Here is an 18,701-nt window from a genome sequence, read left to right on the forward strand (position 1 = left end):
ATCATTGGAGGTTCAGGAGGTAGGTAGCGCCACCTGTCGCCAGACACAGTCTCGCCGGGGTAGCTCTCCTCTACAGTCACGCTGGCGCTGTTAGCCTCCAAAAGTTCCGGTTCAGATGGCCCACTGTCTACAACCTCTAGGCCCTTCTCAGCAGATGTCTACAGCCAGGTCGGGGCAGGGATGAGCACCCAGGGAACCCCCTTGTGGAGCGTCCCCCGCTCTGCCTCTCCACGTTGCCAGCCGAGCAAAGATCACCCTTCTAGGCCATCTCAACCTAGGCCGGAGGCTGAGGACGCACACTCTCCTGTTCCGGGTGACGGTCCCCCTGCGCACCGAGGTGCTCTACAGGCGCTCCCAGGCACACACATCCACTGTTCAGGGCGCCCTCACTCTCCTCGGCAGCCTTCAAGCCCCACGTCTGCCCAGCTTCAGGGTCCAGAACCAGGCCAGGGGACCCGTCCCGAGGCCCCTCCACACCATCAGTCGCCGGGTCCCGGGTAGCAAAGATTGGGGCACTAGCAGGAAAAGTCCCCGGGGGGTCACCAGCAGAGGCCCCCTCAGAGTCGCACTGGCCACGGAGTACCCGCCTCCAGTCTCCAGCCCCGATTTCAGTCCCCGGCTGGAGCGCCTTACCGCTGTAGCTTTGGGCCTCAGCGTTGCTTGCGTGTTCCGGCTGCCGAAGTGCTCCGCTCCAGATCGGGGGAAGGGCGTGGGCAGTCCAGCCTCAGTCGGGGCAAAGGCAGTCCCCCCCCAGCGCACGGGTCGCGGCAATCAAGGCGGAAGAGCCCCGGGAGTCACTCTGTAGAGGCCGCGAGGCCGACCGAGGCCAGGGTCTCCCGTCGGCTGCGTGATGCCGTCCGCTGCTCCTAGGCACTGCGTGCAGTGAGTGGGCTCCCGGAGACCCGGCAGGCCGTCCCCCACTCGTGAGGCCGTCTCACCACCAGTTGCGGGGCCAATCTGCCCTCCGTTGTCAGCGGCGCCAACACCGCGGCGCCGCAGGGGGCACCGCTTCCAGCCTCAGTGCAAATAGAGGTCCCCGGCTTCCGGCGGGCGGCCACGCCACAGGCCTCTGTCGCCGGGCGGCCCTCGCTCCGCTAAACGGTCCAGCTCCAGACCACCTACAGGGGCTCCGGAGGGTCAGCGCAGGCTCTAGAGCGGCCGGTAGGGATCCAGGAGGGAGCTATACAAAGCTAGGCAATCTCTGCGGCGGAGGGACTAAAAACACGTCCTACTCCGTCACCATCTTGGACACGCCCCCCAGGAGACAAGTTTTTGATGAGGAACTACTGAGAGCTCCATCAGAGTAGTGAACCATGGTTGACGGGCCCATGTGGGAGCTACTAGGATCAGTGTGAGGGCTGTTTGTCTGAGATTACGAGCCACTAGTGGAATGAGTGGGAGAGGCGAAAAAGCGTAGGCAAATATCCCCGACCAGTTCATACATAGAGCATTGCCTTTGGACAATGGGTGCTGATACCTGGAGGCGAAGTTTAGGCATTTTGCATTTTTGTGTATGGCGAACAGATCTATCTGTGGAAAACCCCACATTTGAAAGAACGGGACGAGAACCGGAGTGTGAAGTTCTCACTCATGAATCTGTTGTGTCTGCCTGCTGAGAAGATCTGTGATCTGATTGTTTACTCCTGGGAGGTGTTCTGATAGGAGGTAAATCTTGTGATGTATGGCCCACTTCCAAATGACTTGTGCAAGGTGTGACAGTTGGGGAAAGTGCGTCTTCCTCCCCCCCCCTATGTAATACATTGCTGTCATGTTGTCGGTGCGAACTAGGACAGCTTTGCCTGCAAGGAGAGTCTGGAAGGCTTTGAGCGCTAAAAACGCTGCTAGCCGCTCTAGACGATTTATGTGAAGTTGATTTTGCTTCGGACTCCACAAACCTTGAATTGCGTGAGTTTGGAGATTAGCTCCCCAACCAGAGAGCGAGGAGTCTGCTGGTAGTACGGTCTGTTTAATTGGGTCGATGAAGGGTCACCCTTTGGATATGTTTAGTGGATTACAACACTGCAGAGCGCAATGGGTGCGGCCGTCTACCACAACTAGACGTGTTAATTGACCCTGGGACTGATTTCACTGACGTGCTAAGCATTCTTGAAGGGGAAGCATATGAAGTCTTGCATGGGGGAATGATCATGATGCAAGACGCCATCATTCCTAGCAGCTGCATGTATACCCGAGCTGGGAGTGAGTGGTTTGGCTGAAACTGGGAGATTAGTGCCTGAATATTGCAGATTCTGGCTACATTGGGACAAGCTAGAGCTTTTTGAGTATCCAGAGTGGCTGCCAAATAAGTTTGTATGTTGGAGATGGGACTTGTAAAACATTCACTGTGAACCCAAGCTTTTGCAGCAATTGCAGTATTATTTGAGTGTCCTGGAGAGATCTTGGGTAAAAACTGGCTTTGATGAGACAGTCGTCTAAGTACGGAAAGACATGAATAGGCTTTCTTCGCAGGTGAGCAGCGACTATTTGGTGAATACTCTGGGAGCAGTGGTGACTCTGAACAGAAGCACTTTGAACTGGTAGTGTTGTCCTGCTACCACTAACATGATATTTGCAATGAGCGGGATGTATTGGAATATGGAAGTATGCGTCCTTCAAGTCTAGAGTAGACAGTCGCCTTTCTGTAGGAGTGGGAGCACTTGTTGAAAAGTGACCACATGAAAGTGATCTGAGGGAATCGAATATGCTACTTACCAGTATGCATCTGTTCTTGGCATGTAGGGCTGCCGACATTCATATCTGTGCATAGATAGCCGCCTAGTGTTGGGTCCGGATGATTGCACATTGTTGTCCTGGAAGAGTCCAAGTATCACGAGATAGGTGGCTCCTCCCCTGGACTACAGTGCGCATGGGCATCCCCTCCATCCTTGGATTGTTTTTCGCCATTGTGGCATAGATGGAGTGTAATACAGTAAATGATGACCATGCTAACTAGTAATTACTGAATGCTACAGCTGCTACAGGCGCCGGGGAGGAGGGTGGGCGATATGAATGTCAGCAGCCCTACATGCCAAGAACAGATGCATACTGGTAAGTAGCATATTCGGTTCGAGGCATGTGGGCTGCTGAATTCATATCTGTGCATAGATTATATAGCAGTCCCTCCATTTAGCGGCGGCTTCCCGTGCCAGCTGCAGCAGTCAGAAAAAGAGTTTTGAGAACAGCCTGTCCTACAGCTGCCTGCTGTCTTGAGTGTACATCTACACAGTAGTGCTTGGTAAATGTATGTATAGTGGACCATGTGGCTGCTCTACATATCTCCTCTAAAGGAATATTTCCCAGGAAAGCCATGGAGGCCCCTAACTTCCGTGTGGAGTGGGCTCTTGGAGGAATTGTTAGTGTGCGCTTAGCTTTTTCATAGCAAATCTGTATACACTTAACGATCCACCTAGCTATTCCTGCTTTGGAAATGGGGTTGCCCTTGTACTGTGGAGAAAAGGCAACAAACAGTGGTTTTGTTTTCCTGAAATTTTGTGTTCTGTCAATATAGTACAGGAGAGCTCTTTTGATATCAAGTGTGTGGAGCATTCTCTCTGCTACATTCTCAGGATTAGGATAAAACACGGGTAGTTCTATGGATTGGTTCATATAGAACTGCGAAATTACCTTGGGCATGAAAGTAGGGTTGGTGCGTAGTACGACCCTGTTAGCATGAACCTGTATAAATTGCTCTTGAATGGTTAGTGCCTGAAGTTTACCAACTCTTCTTAGGGAAGTAATGGCAACTAGGAAAGCTACTTTCCAAGTTAGAAATTGAATCTCACAAGAGTGTAGAGGTTCAAAAGGTGGTCCCATCAGTCTGGTGAGGACCACATTTAGGTTCCAGACAGAGTCCCTCCAAGAAGGCTTTGATGGCAGGCACTCTGAACAGAGAGAGGTGCTGCCTGTTCTGAAGGTAAGCTGCCAGTGCGGTTAAATGTATACGGATGGAATTGTATGCTAGATTGCATCGGTATAAGTGTAATAGATAACAGATAATGTTTTGCGTTGATGCATCCAGCGGATTGATGTCATTATTTTTACAATAAATGACAAATCTTTTCCACTTAGCCGCATAGCAGGCTCTGGTAGTGGGTCTCCGTGCCTCCTTGATGATATTCATACATTCTGGAGGCAAGTTTAGGTAGCCAAATTCTAAGATCTCAGGAGCCAGATCGCCAGGTTCAGCTGTTGCGGATGTGGGTGCTGAATCCCGCCATGGCTCTGCGTTAAAAGCGTTGGTGTTAGCCGCAGTCGTTGATGCGGTACCACGGAGAGTTCCAGAAACGTGGTGTACCATGGTTGGCGTGCCCACGTTGGAGCAACCAGGATGAGCGTCATTGAGTGTTGCCTCAGTTTGCGTGCCACCAGCGGTATTAATGGTGCTGGGGGAAAAGCGTACGCAAATCTGCCTGACCAGTTCATCCATATTGCATTGCCCTGCGACTGGATGTGGGAACCTGTCGGCAAAGTTTTGGCATTTTGCGTTTTCCCTTGTGGCGAATAGGTCTATCTCTGGATGACCCCACCGTTGGAAGTACGGTTGGAGTACTGATGGATGCATCTCCCACTCGTGTATTTGGTGGCTGTGTCTGTTGAGCAGATCCGCCATCTGGTTGTCCTTGCCCGGGAGGTGTTCCGCCATGAGGAAGATGTTCCTCTGAATGGCCCACTTCCACATGCTCTGAGCCAGATGAGACAACTGTGGGGAGTGTGTCCCTCCCTGCTTTTGTGTGTAGTACATGGCGGTCATGTTGTCCGCCCGGATCAACACGACTTTGTTGCACAAGTGTACTTTGAATGCCTTCATTTGCAAGGAAGATTGCCATGAGTTCCAGAAGGTTGATGTGCATCCTCCTTTGCGGTGTCGTCCATAGTCCCTGCACTGTGTAATTGAGTACATGAGCTCCCCATCCCTGGAGAGACGCGTCCGCCGTCAGTATGATTTGTGGGACAGGCTCTAGGAACGGTCGGCCCTTGCAAAGGTTTTGTGGATTCCACCAATGCAGAGAGATGTATGCCCGACCGCTCACCAACACTAGGTCCTTCAATTGTCCGTGAGCCTGATTCCACTGACGTGCCAAGCACTCCTGAAGCGGGCGCATATGTAACCTTGCGTGCGGGACTATGAAGATGCAGGAGGCCATCATGCCTATCAACTGCATAAACACTCGTGCCGGTAGTGAGTGTTGAGGTTTGAACTTTGTTATGAGCAACTGCATGCTGTTGATCCTTACTGAATTGGGCTGTGCCTTGGCTGCTAGAGTGTCTATGGTCGCGCCTAGGTACTGCTGTACGTGGGTGGGTTGAAGGTGGGACTTTTGATAATTCAGGGAGAAGCCAAGGCTGTGAAGAAGGTGAATGGTGTGGGTTACGTGGTTGGCACACTGCTGGGCCGACCTTCCCTGGATAAGCCAGTCGTCCAGATAAGGATAGACATGTATGTGCCGTCTCCTTAAGTGCGCCTCCACTGTTGCCAGGCACTTGGTGAACACTCTGGGTGCCGTTGTTACTCCGAAAGGGAGGACTTTGAACTGGTAATGTTGGTTGAGAACAGTGAACCGGAGATATTTTCTGTGTGATGGGTGTATGGGTATATGGAAATACGCATCTTTGAGATCTAGTGTCGCGAGAAAGTCTCCCTGTTTGAGCAACGGCAGCACCTGTTGCAAGGTGAGCATGTGAAAATGCTCTGACAGAACGTAACGGTTTAGAGGTCTTAAATCCAGTATGGGTCTGAGAGACCCGTCCTTTTTGGGGATCAGAAAATACAGTGAGTACACTCCTGATCCCTGTTCTTCTGCTGGCACGAGTTCTATGGCTCCTTTTTGGAGCATACTGAGAACTTCCTGGTGGAATAAGTGCAAGTGCTCTGCGGACATAGGACGGTGTCTTGGTGGTATGTTTGGTGGAGAGTATGTGAGCTCCAGACAATAACCGTACTGGACAATGTCTCTCACCCACCTGTCTGTAGTGATGGACTTCCAGACCGGCAAGAACTCCTGGAGTCTCCCCCCGACAGGTGTTACGTGGTCAGGGGGCAGTGACAAGGCGTCACTGTTTGTTGGTGACGGAGGACCTGGAGCGTTTTCCTCGGCCTCTGCCCTTGACGTTGTTTCCACGGTATCCACCTCTGTTATCCTTATTATAGGTGGTCTGTGTACCTTGTTTAGTGTAATGCGACTGTTGGGAGTTCTGGCCTCTAGATGGTCCTCTGTTGGTAGAACAATGAAAGGACCCACTTCTAAACTGCTGTGATTGCAGAGCCCCCATAGACTTTGCAGTCTATCTTTTTTGATCTTTTCTAGGGTGGTGTCAACTTCGGGGCCAAAAAGGGAGTCAGGGTTGACAGGTTGATTGAGTATCGTTGTCTGTATCTCTGATTTGAATCCTGAGATTCTCAACCAAGCATGCCTTCATAACATGACGCTGGTGTTAATAGCCCTAGCTGCAGTGTCCACTACGTCAAGAGCGCACTTAATGGAAGCGTTGCTTATGAGCTTCCCTTCAGTAATAAGCGACTCTGCTCCTTCCTTAAACTGATCTGGGAGGTGCTGTAGCAGTGTCTCTAGGGTATCATAATGCGCCCTGTCGTATCGAGCCAGAAGTGCCTGAGTGTTGGCAATTCTCCAGATGTTAGCTGCCTGTGCAGCAACTCTTTTTCCTGAAGTTTCCAAGACCTTAGACTCCTTGTCAGGGGGCGGAGCATCGCCCGTTGTCTGTGAATTCGCTCTCCTCCGAGCATTGGACACCACCAACGAGTCTAAAGGCAACTGGCCTCTTATGTAGGTAGGGTCCACAGGAGCTGGCCTATATTTTTTCTCAATCCTAGGGTTTAGTACTCTCGCCCTTGTGGTCTCCTTAAAAATGTCATGAGCCGGTTTTAGGACCCCCCTTCAGCATGGGCAGAGTCTTAACAGATCTTTCTGAGGTAGAGAAGGTATCCATCAGAAAATCATCCTCAATAGGATCAGTGTGGAGCTGTACATCATGATTGTTAGCTGCTCTCTCAATCAAGGCATTGAAAGCAGCAGTATCCTCAGTAGGAGAGGATTTTACCACATATGCCTGTGTGTCTGGAGCAGTATGTGGGTCCCCTGTACCAATATCGTCCACCCAAGGTTGGAGTTGATCTTCAGGGTCAGTGTCCACAGGATAAGTGTCCTCAACATCACCAGCATCCCCTGCATCCACATTAAATTGTGTGGGTGAGAATGACTGAGGCTCCTGGTCATAATATTGAACATGTTCTACCAGAACTGGTGACGTGGTCCTCTTCTTCAATGGAATTTTGTATGGCTCCATTTATTTCTCTGGCAGTATCTTTCTTGAATATATTGACAGTCTACCAGTCTCCGCATCGATAAACTGCCTTGGCTCCTCATCTTCCTGAGGTACTTCGACAGCTCTGTCCCATTGGCATTCCTGTTGGTGCTTCGACAGGTTTCTTTGGGTCGACCCCTTTTTGCGGCTCGAGACCCTTCTTTGCGTCGAACATCTTCGGTCGTACCGCCGGTGGTAGTCCGAATTTTATGTGCGTCGACGCGATGTGACCTGTGCTGACCGTCTTCGGCTGCGGGGGTGCTTTTGCGCCGAGCATGGAAGCCGTGTCGTGGATGCGGAGTAACGACTCCGACACCTTCTTCTTTAGGAAGGGAGACGGTGCTGTTGAGTCGACACGTTCCGTCGATACCCTTTTGGACGTGGCATCTAACCCCGAACTGTGAGAAAGTGCCATCTTTCTTGCATGGTGTACCCCCACTTTTTGCTAAATTGCTGAATGTACTTTTACTGCGTGTACCCTGGACTCCTGCCAACCAGGTGCCCAGGGCCTATGTTCCTTCCTTAAACCACACAAACTCTAAATTGGCAAACCCTGGCCACATGTCAGCCCCTAGTAAATGGTACCCTAGGTACCCAGGGCCTTGTGACCAGGGAAAGCTTCTGAGGGCTGCAGCACTCATTTGTGCCACCCTTAGAGGCCCTGTACCCTTACACACACACACACTGCCTTTGCAGGCTGAGTGTCTGGGTGCAGGACAAAATGAAGAGTCGACATGACACCTCTCTGTGTGCCATGCCCATCACCTACACTGCCATGGCATATATCAGCCACCCCTCTGGCTGGGTGCCTTATGCCCATGTTTGTGGGCACAGGAGCAGGAGCCCTGTGCCCCTACAGTACCCAGGTCCATTCCTGGGCACTGTAAGTGCAGTGCTGCCATTTAATAGTACATGGTGCTGAGAGCTCGTCAAACACGAGCTCCACAGCACCATAATGGCAACACTAAAGACTGGGAAGTTTGGTATCAAACTTCTCAGCACATTAAACCCACCCTGATTCCAGTGTGGGATTTAATGTACCAAGCACCCCAGAGGGCATCTTAGAGATGCCCCCTTACAACTAACCTACAATCCACGTCTGCTCTGAGGCTGCCCAACCTGCCACACAGCAGACACGTTGCTGGACCCCTGGGTGGGGGAGCCCCTGCTCTCCCGGGCCTGCAACAATGCACATCCTGGGTGAGGTGATAAATCTCCTCCCCCAGGATGAGCAAAGGGAAGCTTCAAAGGCATGCCGCCTCTAGGAGTTTCCCCAGGCCACTGCAACCCCCCACTCTGGCGGGAAGCTTGGCCGGAAACCCCATACAAGGACAGGGGATGTGCCAGCCTGCCCACCCCACCCCTCAGGTGGGGGAGGCGAGGTGAAGCACATCTCAGGGCTCTCGCCATCTTGAAGATGGGAGGCCCTACCCTATCAGGATTAGGCTACTGCACCCCTCCCACAGGAGAGGCAGGATAGGGGGTGTACCCACCCCAGGACAAGGACCCATTGGTCCCTGGCCTTCACCTACCTGCAACGCCCCTAAATCTAGTATTTAGGGGCACCCTGAACCTTCCTTCCCCAGATTCAAAAGACTACAAGAAGAGCAAGAAGAACGAATAGTTTCTTACCTGTCGGTGTAGTTTTGCAGCTTGAAGATCTTTCTGGATTCACTATGCTGTGCATTATTCCGCGATCTTGTGGTTGGGTCCGGATTCGTAGTCCTTTCTTTGTGTTTTTTTTTTTTTTTTTTTTTTTCGTAGCCCAGGTGGGCGTCGACGTACACCATTTGGTGCACCTCCCGTGACGTAGTCGTGCTTCCTGCGGAAGTCCCACCTTTGGGGCGCCATCTTCGGGTTCTTTTTTCCTTTCCTCTTTTTTTTTTTTTTTTTTTTTAACCCTAGGCGATTGATTAATCCTTCTTGTCCCTTTATCTGTATGTTTGTATTTGTTTGATCTTTTCCATTTTACCCCCTCTTCCTCCAGCCTCATCTTCCTGGCGGAGGTGGGTGGGTTCGCTAGTGAATCCAGAAAGATCTTCAAGCTGCAAAACTACACCGACAGGTAAGAAACTATTCGTTTTGCAGCGTGAATCTTTCTGGATTCACTATGCTGTGCATCGATTTTGTAGCTGTTTTCCTAGTTCTGTGGCGGCTGGGTGGTAGATGAGCGTCGGTCGTTGAAAATGTGCTGAAGCACCTTCTGTCCAACCTGTGCTTCCTTGTTCATCTGAATGTCCACGCAGTAGTGTTTCGTGAACGTGTGCACAGATGCCCAAGTTGCCGCGAGGCATATGTCCTGGATGGGCGTGTTCGCCAGGAAGGCCACGGTGGCCCCTTTCTTCCTTGTGGAGTGAGCCTGCGGCCCCTCCGCTAGCTCCTGTCCAGCCTGTTTGTGGCAGAATTGAATAGTGAGGGCAATCCACCTTGCGATGGTGCCCTTAGTCACTGGTCTACCCAAGAAGCTAGTAGCAAAGGACACAAACAGCTGTTTCGACTTCCTGAGTTCCTTGGTTCTCTCAATGTAGTGCATCACCGCTCTTCTGGCATCGAGGGTGTGCAGTGCCTTTTCTGCGTTTGTAGTCGGGTTTTGGAAGAAACTTGGTATCTGGATAGCCTGATTTATGTGGAACGCCGACACTACCTTGGGCATGAAGTGTGGGTCAGTTCTCAGGACTATTCTATCTTTGTGAATCTGAATGTAGGGTTCCTGCAGCGTTAGTGCTTGAAGCTCGCTCACCCTGCGTAGTGAGGTTATGGCCACCAGAAAGGCTGTTTTCATAGTCAACATCTGCAGTGTTGCCTTGTGAATGGGTTCAAACGGTGCCTTCATGAGCTCCGTCAGGACCACATTCAGATTCCATGCCGGCGGCGGCAACCTTTTCGGGGGGGGCCATCCTTTTGGCTCCCTCCATGAATCTCCTCACCACCTGCGAGCTGAAGAAACTTCCACCTTTTTCACCTCTGGTGTAGGCCACGATGGCCGCTAGGTGTACCCTTAGTGAGCTCGAGCAGAGGTTACTCTTTAGAAGGTGTGTGAGGTACCTCAGTACTGTTGAGTCTCTTGTCATTCTGTCGTGCAGGCCCTTTTTCCCGCACCACACAGTGAACCTCTTCCATTTTGCGCTGTAGCATTTTCGTGTAGTTGGTTTCCTCGCCTCTCGTAGCACTCGCATCGTGCTCGGCGGCAATCTTAGGTGTGCGAACTCTAGGTCTTCAGGAGCCATGCCGCCAGGTTGAGGGTCTCTGGCTCTGGGTGCAGGACCTCTCCGTTTTGCATTGAGAGCAGGTCCTTCCTCCTCTCGAACCTGTATGGGTCGCCTTGTGCCATTTCTTGAATTTGTGAGAACCATGTCTGCCTCGCCCACTGCGGAGCCACCAGAATCAGGGTCATGTTGCTGGTTCTGCACTTGTCGAGCACTCTGTGCAACAGGGGTATCGGTGGAAAGGCGTAGGCAAATGTCCTCGACCAGCTTATCCATAGGGCATTTCCCTTGGATAGCTGATCTGGTTGCCTGGACGCGAAGCTTTGGCATTTTGCATTGTGGCGTGTTGCAAAAAGGTCTATTGTGGGAGTCCCCCATCTCCGGAAGATTTTCTCCGTCTCCTGGCCATTGAGCTCCCACTCGTGTGATGCTGAGGTCTGCCTGCTTAGCCAGTCTGCCTCCACATTGTCCTTCCCCGGTAGGTGAATTGCCAGTAGATCTATCCTGAGAGGTATGGCCCATCTCCAAATCTCCTGAGCTAGGGATGAGAGCGGGAACGACTGTGTGTCCCCTTGTTTGTTGATGTAGAACATCGCCGTGGTGTTGTCTGTTTGGACCAACACCCTCTTGTTGAACAGGTGCCTCTGGAATGCCTTTAGGGCTAGCAGGATTGTTTTCAACTCGAGGTAGTTGATATGGCGGACCGCATCTGCTGGGGCCCATAGACACCTCACTCTGAGGTTGTCCATGTGCGCTCCCCATCCCTTCTGCGATGCGTCCGTGGTAATGGTCACTGTTGGGATTGGTGGTGTCAGGCTTCTCCCTGCTGATATGTTGTCTCTGTTCCACCAAGTTATCTCCTCCTGCACTGCGTGCGTAACAACCACTAGATCCTCCCAGCTTCCTTTTGCTTGTGACCATTGTTGTTGTAGCCATTCCTGGAATGGTCTCATGTGCAGGCGTACATTCGGCACCAGCTGGATACAGGACGCCATCATCCCCATCATCTTGCTCACAGCCCTCACTGTCAGAGCTCGCCCTTTCTGGTAGAGCTTCGCCTCCTTCAGTAGAGCCTCTGTCCTCCTCTCGCTGGGCACTACTGTACTGTTGCGGGAGTTGATCTTTGCCCCCAGGAAAATCTTCACCTGCTCCGGTTCCATCGATGATTTTCCCCAGTGGATCGAGAATCCCAGATTTGTGAGGGTGTCTGTTACGCGTTTTGCGTGCCTCTCGCACTTTCCGCGTGAGTTTGCCTTGACCAGCCAGTCGTCCAAGTAGGGGTAGACCTGTATTCCCTGCCTTCGTAGGTGCGCCGCTACCGCCGACAGGCATTTTGTAAAGACCCTTGGTGCTGATTTTAATCCGAAGGCCAGGGTCGTGAACTGGTAGTGTTCTTGTTCGATGTTGAATCTTAGAAGGCCCTTGTGCCTTCTGTTTATTGGGATGTGAAGATAGGCATCCTTGAGGTCCACGGTGACCATGAAGTCCCCTTCTTTTATCTGTGGCAGAACCTCCTGCAGTGAAGTCATTTTGAACCTTTGCGTTCTGATGAACTTGTTTAGGTAACGGAGGTCTAGTATGGGTCTGAGGTCTCCGTCTACCTTCGGAACCACGAAGTAGTTTGAGTAGACCCCTTTGTTGCGTTCTCTGAACGGCACTGTCTCTATGGCTCCCTTTTGCAGGAGTTTCCGCGTTTCTTCTCTGAGTATTGCCAGTTCTTGGGCCGATCTCAGTCTTCCCCTTGGTTTCCTGTTTGGAGGTCTTTTCTCCAAATCTACGCAGTACCCGTACTGCACAACGTTCCGTATCCACTTGTCTGTGGTTATACGCCGCCACTCCTGAAGGTAGAACCTGAGTCTTCCGCCTACTGGTGTCGTATGCTCGTAGGCTCTTGAAATTTCTCTTCCCCTTGATGACACTTTTTTGCGCCTCACCCTTGGGGTCCTGGCGAGGGTAGGCGTCCTCTTGCGTGCTGAGTCACTTCGTCGAGGGCTGTTCGCCCCCTCTCCTCCTTTGGCCACGTCCGTTCCCTCTCCCGCGAAAGGACTGGCCCCGAGGTTGATATTGCCAGTTTTGCTTCTGCTGACCTTGTCCGTGACCTTCACCCTGCTGACCTTGTTGGAACGCCTGGTGCGACGTCCCCTGCTGGCTTCCTCCCCTACCGTAGGGTCTTCGAGGGATTTCCTCGCCTCATTCCCCTCAGCTGCAGGGCCCCCATGGACCTCGCCGTCTCGTTTTCTTTTTTCAGCTGGGTGAGCTTGTCGTCCACTGTTCCTCCGAACAGTGTCTCTCCATTGAAGGGGGTGCCAAGGATGTTGTTCTGCACTTCCGGTTTGAATCCCGAGATTCTTAGCCATGCATGCCTCCTCTCTGTGACCCCTATGGCCATGAGTCTTGCTGAAGTTTCTGCCCCGTCCAACGCCGTCTTTATACAGGAGTTGGCGATGTTTTTGCCTTCATCTATCAGGTGATTCGCTCTCTGCCGGTATTCTTCGGGGAGGTGCTTTACTAACTCCCCCATCTCATCCCAGTGCTGGTATTGGTGTCTATTGAGGAGTGCATTTGAATTCGCCATGCGCCAGTGCATTGCGGCGTTCCTCTCGACCTTTCTTCCTGTGAGGTCAATCCTCCTGCTCTCCTTATCTGGGGGTGGGCCCGAAGTTGCTGGTACGTTGGCCCTTCTCCTGGCCGTGGAGGCTATGATGGAGTCCGCGGTCACACTACCCTTGATGTAAGGGGGGTCCAGGGAGGAGTGCTTATATTTCTTCTCTGTCCTGGGCGTGATTGACCGGCAGGTCGCAGGTTCCTTGAAGGCTTCTCTCCCCTGATTCATCACGCTTTGTAGCATGGGGAGGAACTGGCTCCTTGTCTGGATGGGGAGCAGTGTCTCGACGAGAAAATCGGCTTTCGGTTTCTCCTCGTCGAGTTTGACGCCGAAGGCCATTGCTGCGCTCCTGACCACCATATTGTAGACCCCGATGTCGTCGGGTGGCGAAGGCCTCGAAGGGTACGTGTCCACGGGCTCCTCCGGGTTTTCGGTGTCGAGATCGTGCCATTCGACGTCGTTGCTGGTAGATGCCGCCGATTCGTAGAACGACCGTTGGTCTTCTTCCTCGGCTTCTCCCTCATAATAGGGCTCTTCTTCCTCTTCGAGTTCCCTTGTCAGCCCTTCGGCGTCGAACTCGTCTTCGACCTCCTCGACGTCCGCTGATGGAACCGTTGGAATCTTGAATTCCTTCATTCTGGCGTCGAACTCCTTCTTTCTTTGAAGGATGTTCTCCATTTCGGCCTCGAGCCGCCTCTTCTTTTTTTCCATCTCGGAGATGCTTTCGGCGTCGACCGCGGGTCTTTTCGATGAAACTTGCGTCGACGTCGAACGTTCTTTCTGCGTCGATCGGCCCGTTTCATGGGATGCTTTCGACGACCCTTGTCTTTCGGCACCAGGGAGTCCTTATCTAAGGATCCGCTCGGCCTCTTGTCCGTGGTTCCCCCTTTGGACGTCGAAGTTTTCGGCGCCGGGGCTCCCTTCGTGGACTTTGACTCAGATTTTCTCGAGTCACCCTCGTGTTGTCGAGGTACTTTCTGTTTTGCGCTCGACGATTCTCTTACCTAGTCTTCTTTTTTCTTGTCGGTCTCTACGACCGTGAAGTTTTCGGCTGTCTCGGCGACGTTGTCCTCGTCGTCCGAGGAGAGGCCCAGAGCGTAGAACGTCGGGGGCTTCCCCTTTCCATCCATGCTGGCGTTGGCCCTTCTCTGCCGCTCTCTCACCCTGAGTGTCTTCGGCGCGAAGGCTGAGCAGGCGTTGCAGTCGATACTCTGGTGATCGACCGGTAGGCAGAGGTTGCAGACCGGATGCTGGTCTCTCTGCGCGAACTTGTGGTGGCAGTTTGGGCAGAACTTGAATGGCGTCTTGTCCATTGCGCTCAGGGTCTCTGAGCGTGCATTCTCCAAGGCCGTCGAAGAAAAGGGCGCTGGTCCTCCTTTCTTCGCGCTCCTGATGAAATCTTTTCCTTTCCTGATATCTTCTAGTGTTTCTATCGATGAAACTCGCTTTTCTTCCTTCTTCCTTCGAGTGTAATTCTGGAGCTTCCCGATGACGATCCAGACCCAACGGCGGAAAAAAGAATCTGAAGATGGCGCCCCAAAGGTGGGACTTCCGCAGGAAGCACGACGACGTCACGGGAGGTGCACCAAATGGTGTACGTCGACGCCCACCTGGGGTACGAAAAAAAAAAAAAAAAAAAAACACAAAGAAAGGACTACGAATCCGGACCCAACCACAAGATCGCGGAATAATGCACAGCATAGTGAATCCAGAAAGATTCACGCTGCAAAACAAAGACCTGCCCTGCAGCTGCTAAAAAGGGAAGACACCAACTCCTTTGGCCCCAGCCCTACCGGCCTGTCGACTCCCGAACCTGCACCAGCGCGGCATCTCTCGTGGCCAGCAACCTCACCAACCCCGGAGGACCTGGCTACCTTTTGGCTCCAAGTCCCTGGGACTCCCATGAGTAGAGGCTCTACTCAGAAACCTATTTCTAACCCCTGGCAGCAGCCCGGAACCGCGAACCCAGCACACTCTGCACCAGCCAAGCATGGCCAGTGCCGGAGTGGACAAAGACCCTGAGGACGACCCCACGGCGACTGTGACCCAGAGTCCGGCACCCAAGGACCCCCCCCTTGACATTCCGGAAGAAGCCTGCAGCCTCGGAACAAGGTGCCCCCCAACCGCGATCATCAGAGGGTAAGATTTCCCGACACCAAAAGGCACCCCTGCACGCGGCGCCCTGCGGCCCCCTGTGCCCAATCCCGGGGTACCCACCTAACCTACAACTACCCAACTTACCTCTCGAAGTGGTGGTGGCACCTGAAGCATCCTCGTCCCCGAGCTTGCAGCCTTTTTCCTAACCGGAACATTCCCATTGATTTCCATTGAGCGCCAGACGGCTCAAAAGCACCCTGCACCCAGCCGCCCGAGTGGCCCTGGCAGTGCACTCTCTACACTAACTTACTTCCCCACTTGCCCTGAGTAAGTGACCAGGAGCCCAGCTCCCACAGACGCGTGGCTTGCCAGACAGCAGCCACCAACCAAGGCCCCCCTATCCCTCATAGGATAACATTGGGCCTAACTCTCTGCACCCGGCCGTCCTGAAACCGCTGAGGGTGAACTGACTGTACCTACCTGACACTGGGAGACCCCCGAGTCTATGCCCAGAACTTCAACTCTGCCAGTCGAGAACTTACCCTTAAACCGCTAACTTCATTTTCCTCATAGGGTAACATTGACTGGCTTTTTCTTGGAAAATCTTCTAAGTGTGAACTTTTCAAAACTCAAAATATTCACCAAAAACAAGCCGAGTACCAAAAACGAATTTACTCACCTGCTCTTAGGTGAGCTCCCAGTGCTGGATCTTGGTGCCCAGCACTGACTCTGAAAAGTACCCGCAACTATACTTACCTTTAACTCATTTTTCTTCCATAGGAAACCATTGACTGCTTTTCTATGAAATTTCTTCCAAGTGTTGATTTCAGCAATTTCTAAATATTCCTCAAAAATCGTATAACATCTAAAAACGTAATTACTTACCTGTTTTGGATAAATGTCCCAGTACTGAGTCTAGCCACCCAGTACTGGATTACAAAAGTAACGATAACCTATATTTCCTTCCATAGGGAATCATTGATTGTTTGCTCTGAAATCATTGATTGTTTGCTCTGAAATATTTTCTAAGTGCTCACTTTTGAAATAGCTAAATATTAGTTAAAAATCACTACAGTACCAAAGTCGACTTTCAACAGCTGATTCTGAGAACTGACCCAGGACTGGATCTAGGATCCAAGCCTGGAATTACAAAAGTAATCTAAAAAGTAATCTGTTGCATATAATTTGAATTTAGCATTGAGCTCAATGTATTGTGTTTAGAAATAGAGTTGCCTACTGCAACTATTTGTAACTGTTTACTAAAAAGTCTATTGCATATACAAAAGTATTTTTATGAAACATCTCCTGTCGAGAAAGTATATTTTAATTCCAAGTGTTGGTTCTAAAATAAAACAAGCATATATTTTTTTATATACAAACCATTGGCCTAGAGTTCAGTTATTGAGTGTGTGGAACTATTTGCTGACTGAGTGAGTACAACAAATGTTTTACACGTCCTCTGATACTGCCTTACTGCTCGACCAGGCTACCACTTGGAGAGTAAGGTTATATCTAACTTTAATCTCTGTTAAACCCTTGGGGTCTGTGGACTCTGTACACCCTGTACCTATTAAGGAACAGTATATACAGAGCCACTTTCTCACACGAACCAGACGCCGTGTTCGATACGAGGACCGGGATGGGTCGGCCGTCGCGAGGCGCTCTGTATTTTTGTGTCGACGATCCTCGGCGTCGATTTTTTCGGGTCGGCAACCTTGACCTTGGTTGTTGGCGCCGCCTTCGGCTCGACGTCCCCATGAAGTCTCAGTGCGTCGACGGCCTTCTTTTGTTTATACGGCTCCGAGGCCTTGTTGCCGATGAGATTCTTTCACTTTCGAGGTAGGTGCCTGTGCCTTCAGTTTCGATTTAGTTTGATCGAATGATGGCGCTTTCGATACCGATGGCTCTTTAGGGTAGTACGTAGCCGGGCCTTTATGCGGGGCTGTAGAACGAGAGGAATGATCTTGGGTAAGGCCTTGTGGCGATCCCTCGACCTGAGCCTTATCGAGTGCCTCTCTGGGCCCTGTACCGACATGTGGGCCTAGCTCATCTTCTGAGCCCTCTTCCTCGGCCCCAAGGGCCTCCTCGTCGTCTCCTACCTCTTCGACGACACCATTTTCCTGTTCGTCTACTATACGCTAGTATTCAGCATCATAGTCGGATTCTCGCTCCGAAGCCGGATCCGAGAGCTCCCCCCGAACTTCAAGGTCCACGACCACCTCATCCTCTGTCCCGAAGAGGTTGTCCGGGTTCGGTGTCGCTTTCTGCGCCTCGAGCAGAGCTGCTCGACTAATGCGAAGGGTCTTCGATCGAAACCTGGAACACGCCATACAGGTGGCTTCGTCGTGGTTTGGAGAGAGGCACTTGTTGCACACCGGGTGCACGTCGAAGCGAGCATACTTAGCGTTACAAAGAGGGCAACGCTTAAAGGGGCTATTCGATGTCTTTGGTTCCATCGTTGATGATCTACTCGAGAAAGCCCTCGACAAATGTACTTGGCGCCGAGAGAAAACAATACCGACGAATGTAAAGGCCTAAATACTCAAAGAGCTAAGATGAGGACATCCGAACCCAATGGCGGAAAAAAAACAATCCAAGGATGGAGGGGATGCCCATGCGCACTGTAGTCCAGGGGAGGAGCCACCTATCTCGTGATACTTCGAAGACTCTTCCAGGACAACAATGTGCAATCATCCGGACCCAACACTAGGCGGCGATCTATGCACAGATATGAATTCAGCAGCCCACATGCCTCGAACATATTGATTTAGTTGTCGGAGGTCTAATGGGCCTGAGAGCCGTACTGTATGGATATGAGAAAGTATAGGGATGCCAGAGCCTGGATATTGTAATGGTACAGGCTCTATACCTCCCATTTGCAAGAGTGACAACCTCTTGTTTCAGGAAGTGAAGATGCTCGGATGACATTTTGTGTGAATGTGGAGGGATGTTGTTTGGGGGGGGGAAGAATTGTCTAAACTCCAGGCAATAACCATATTGGATAATTCCTAAGACCCATCTGTCTGAAGTTATTGTATGCCAGACAGGGAGGAATTGAGAGAGACGTCCCCAGACAGGTGTTAAAAGATCGGGGGGGGGGGGGCAGAGTCAAGATGGCGGCGGAGTAGGACGCTCTCCTAGGTCCCTCCGGCGCCGAACCAGCTTAGCTTTGTACGAGCGGCCTCCAGGGGACCTCCAAGACGCGGTGGCGCTTGATGTCCGGTGGCGGCAGGGACAATCTGGTGACGCCTGCGGATTCCCCTGAGGCGCTGGCGGTCCCGTAACATCGGAGGCCTGTGGGGCGGCTGGCGAAGGAGGAGCCGGGACCTCGCCTGCGTCGCGAGGCTGACGCTGCTGAACTCTGCTGTCCAGCGTGGGTGGAGCGTACGCTGGCGGCGGCACGGAGACGCGACCCCCGAGCAGGTGGAGCCGGAGCGCCTTAACCCATGAGGAATTACAGCTGTGGGCCCCGG

At 52.0% G+C, this 18,701-nt stretch overlaps 2 protein-coding genes across 3 annotated transcripts in view; both read right to left on the bottom strand.

Annotated features, from left to right (window-relative positions):
• Positions 1-18,701, bottom strand: part of EWSR1 (EWS RNA binding protein 1) — a 510,501-nt gene that overhangs the window by 296,226 nt on the left and 195,574 nt on the right. The gene's annotated exons all lie outside the window — the stretch shown is intronic.
• Positions 9,197-12,330, bottom strand: LOC146784082 (uncharacterized). Its single transcript, XM_085634475.1, has 2 exons — positions 9,430-12,330; positions 9,197-9,339 (listed from the first exon to the last, which is right to left on the bottom strand). The coding sequence occupies exon 1, from the start codon at positions 11,856-11,858 to the stop codon at positions 10,137-10,139; it is 1,722 nt and encodes a 573-aa protein (XP_085490601.1). The 5' UTR covers positions 11,859-12,330; the 3' UTR covers positions 9,197-9,339; positions 9,430-10,136.

The sequence above is a fragment of the Triturus cristatus genome, chromosome 11, assembly GCF_964204655.1.
Source record: "Triturus cristatus chromosome 11, aTriCri1.1, whole genome shotgun sequence".
NCBI classification, from domain to species: Eukaryota; Metazoa; Chordata; class Amphibia; order Caudata; family Salamandridae; genus Triturus; species Triturus cristatus.

Excerpts from the sequence above, each read along its gene's own strand:
- LOC146784082 (XM_085634475.1), bottom strand. The coding sequence starts at position 11,858 with ATGCCTGTCGGCGGTAGCGGCGCACCTACGAAGGCAGGGAATACAGGT.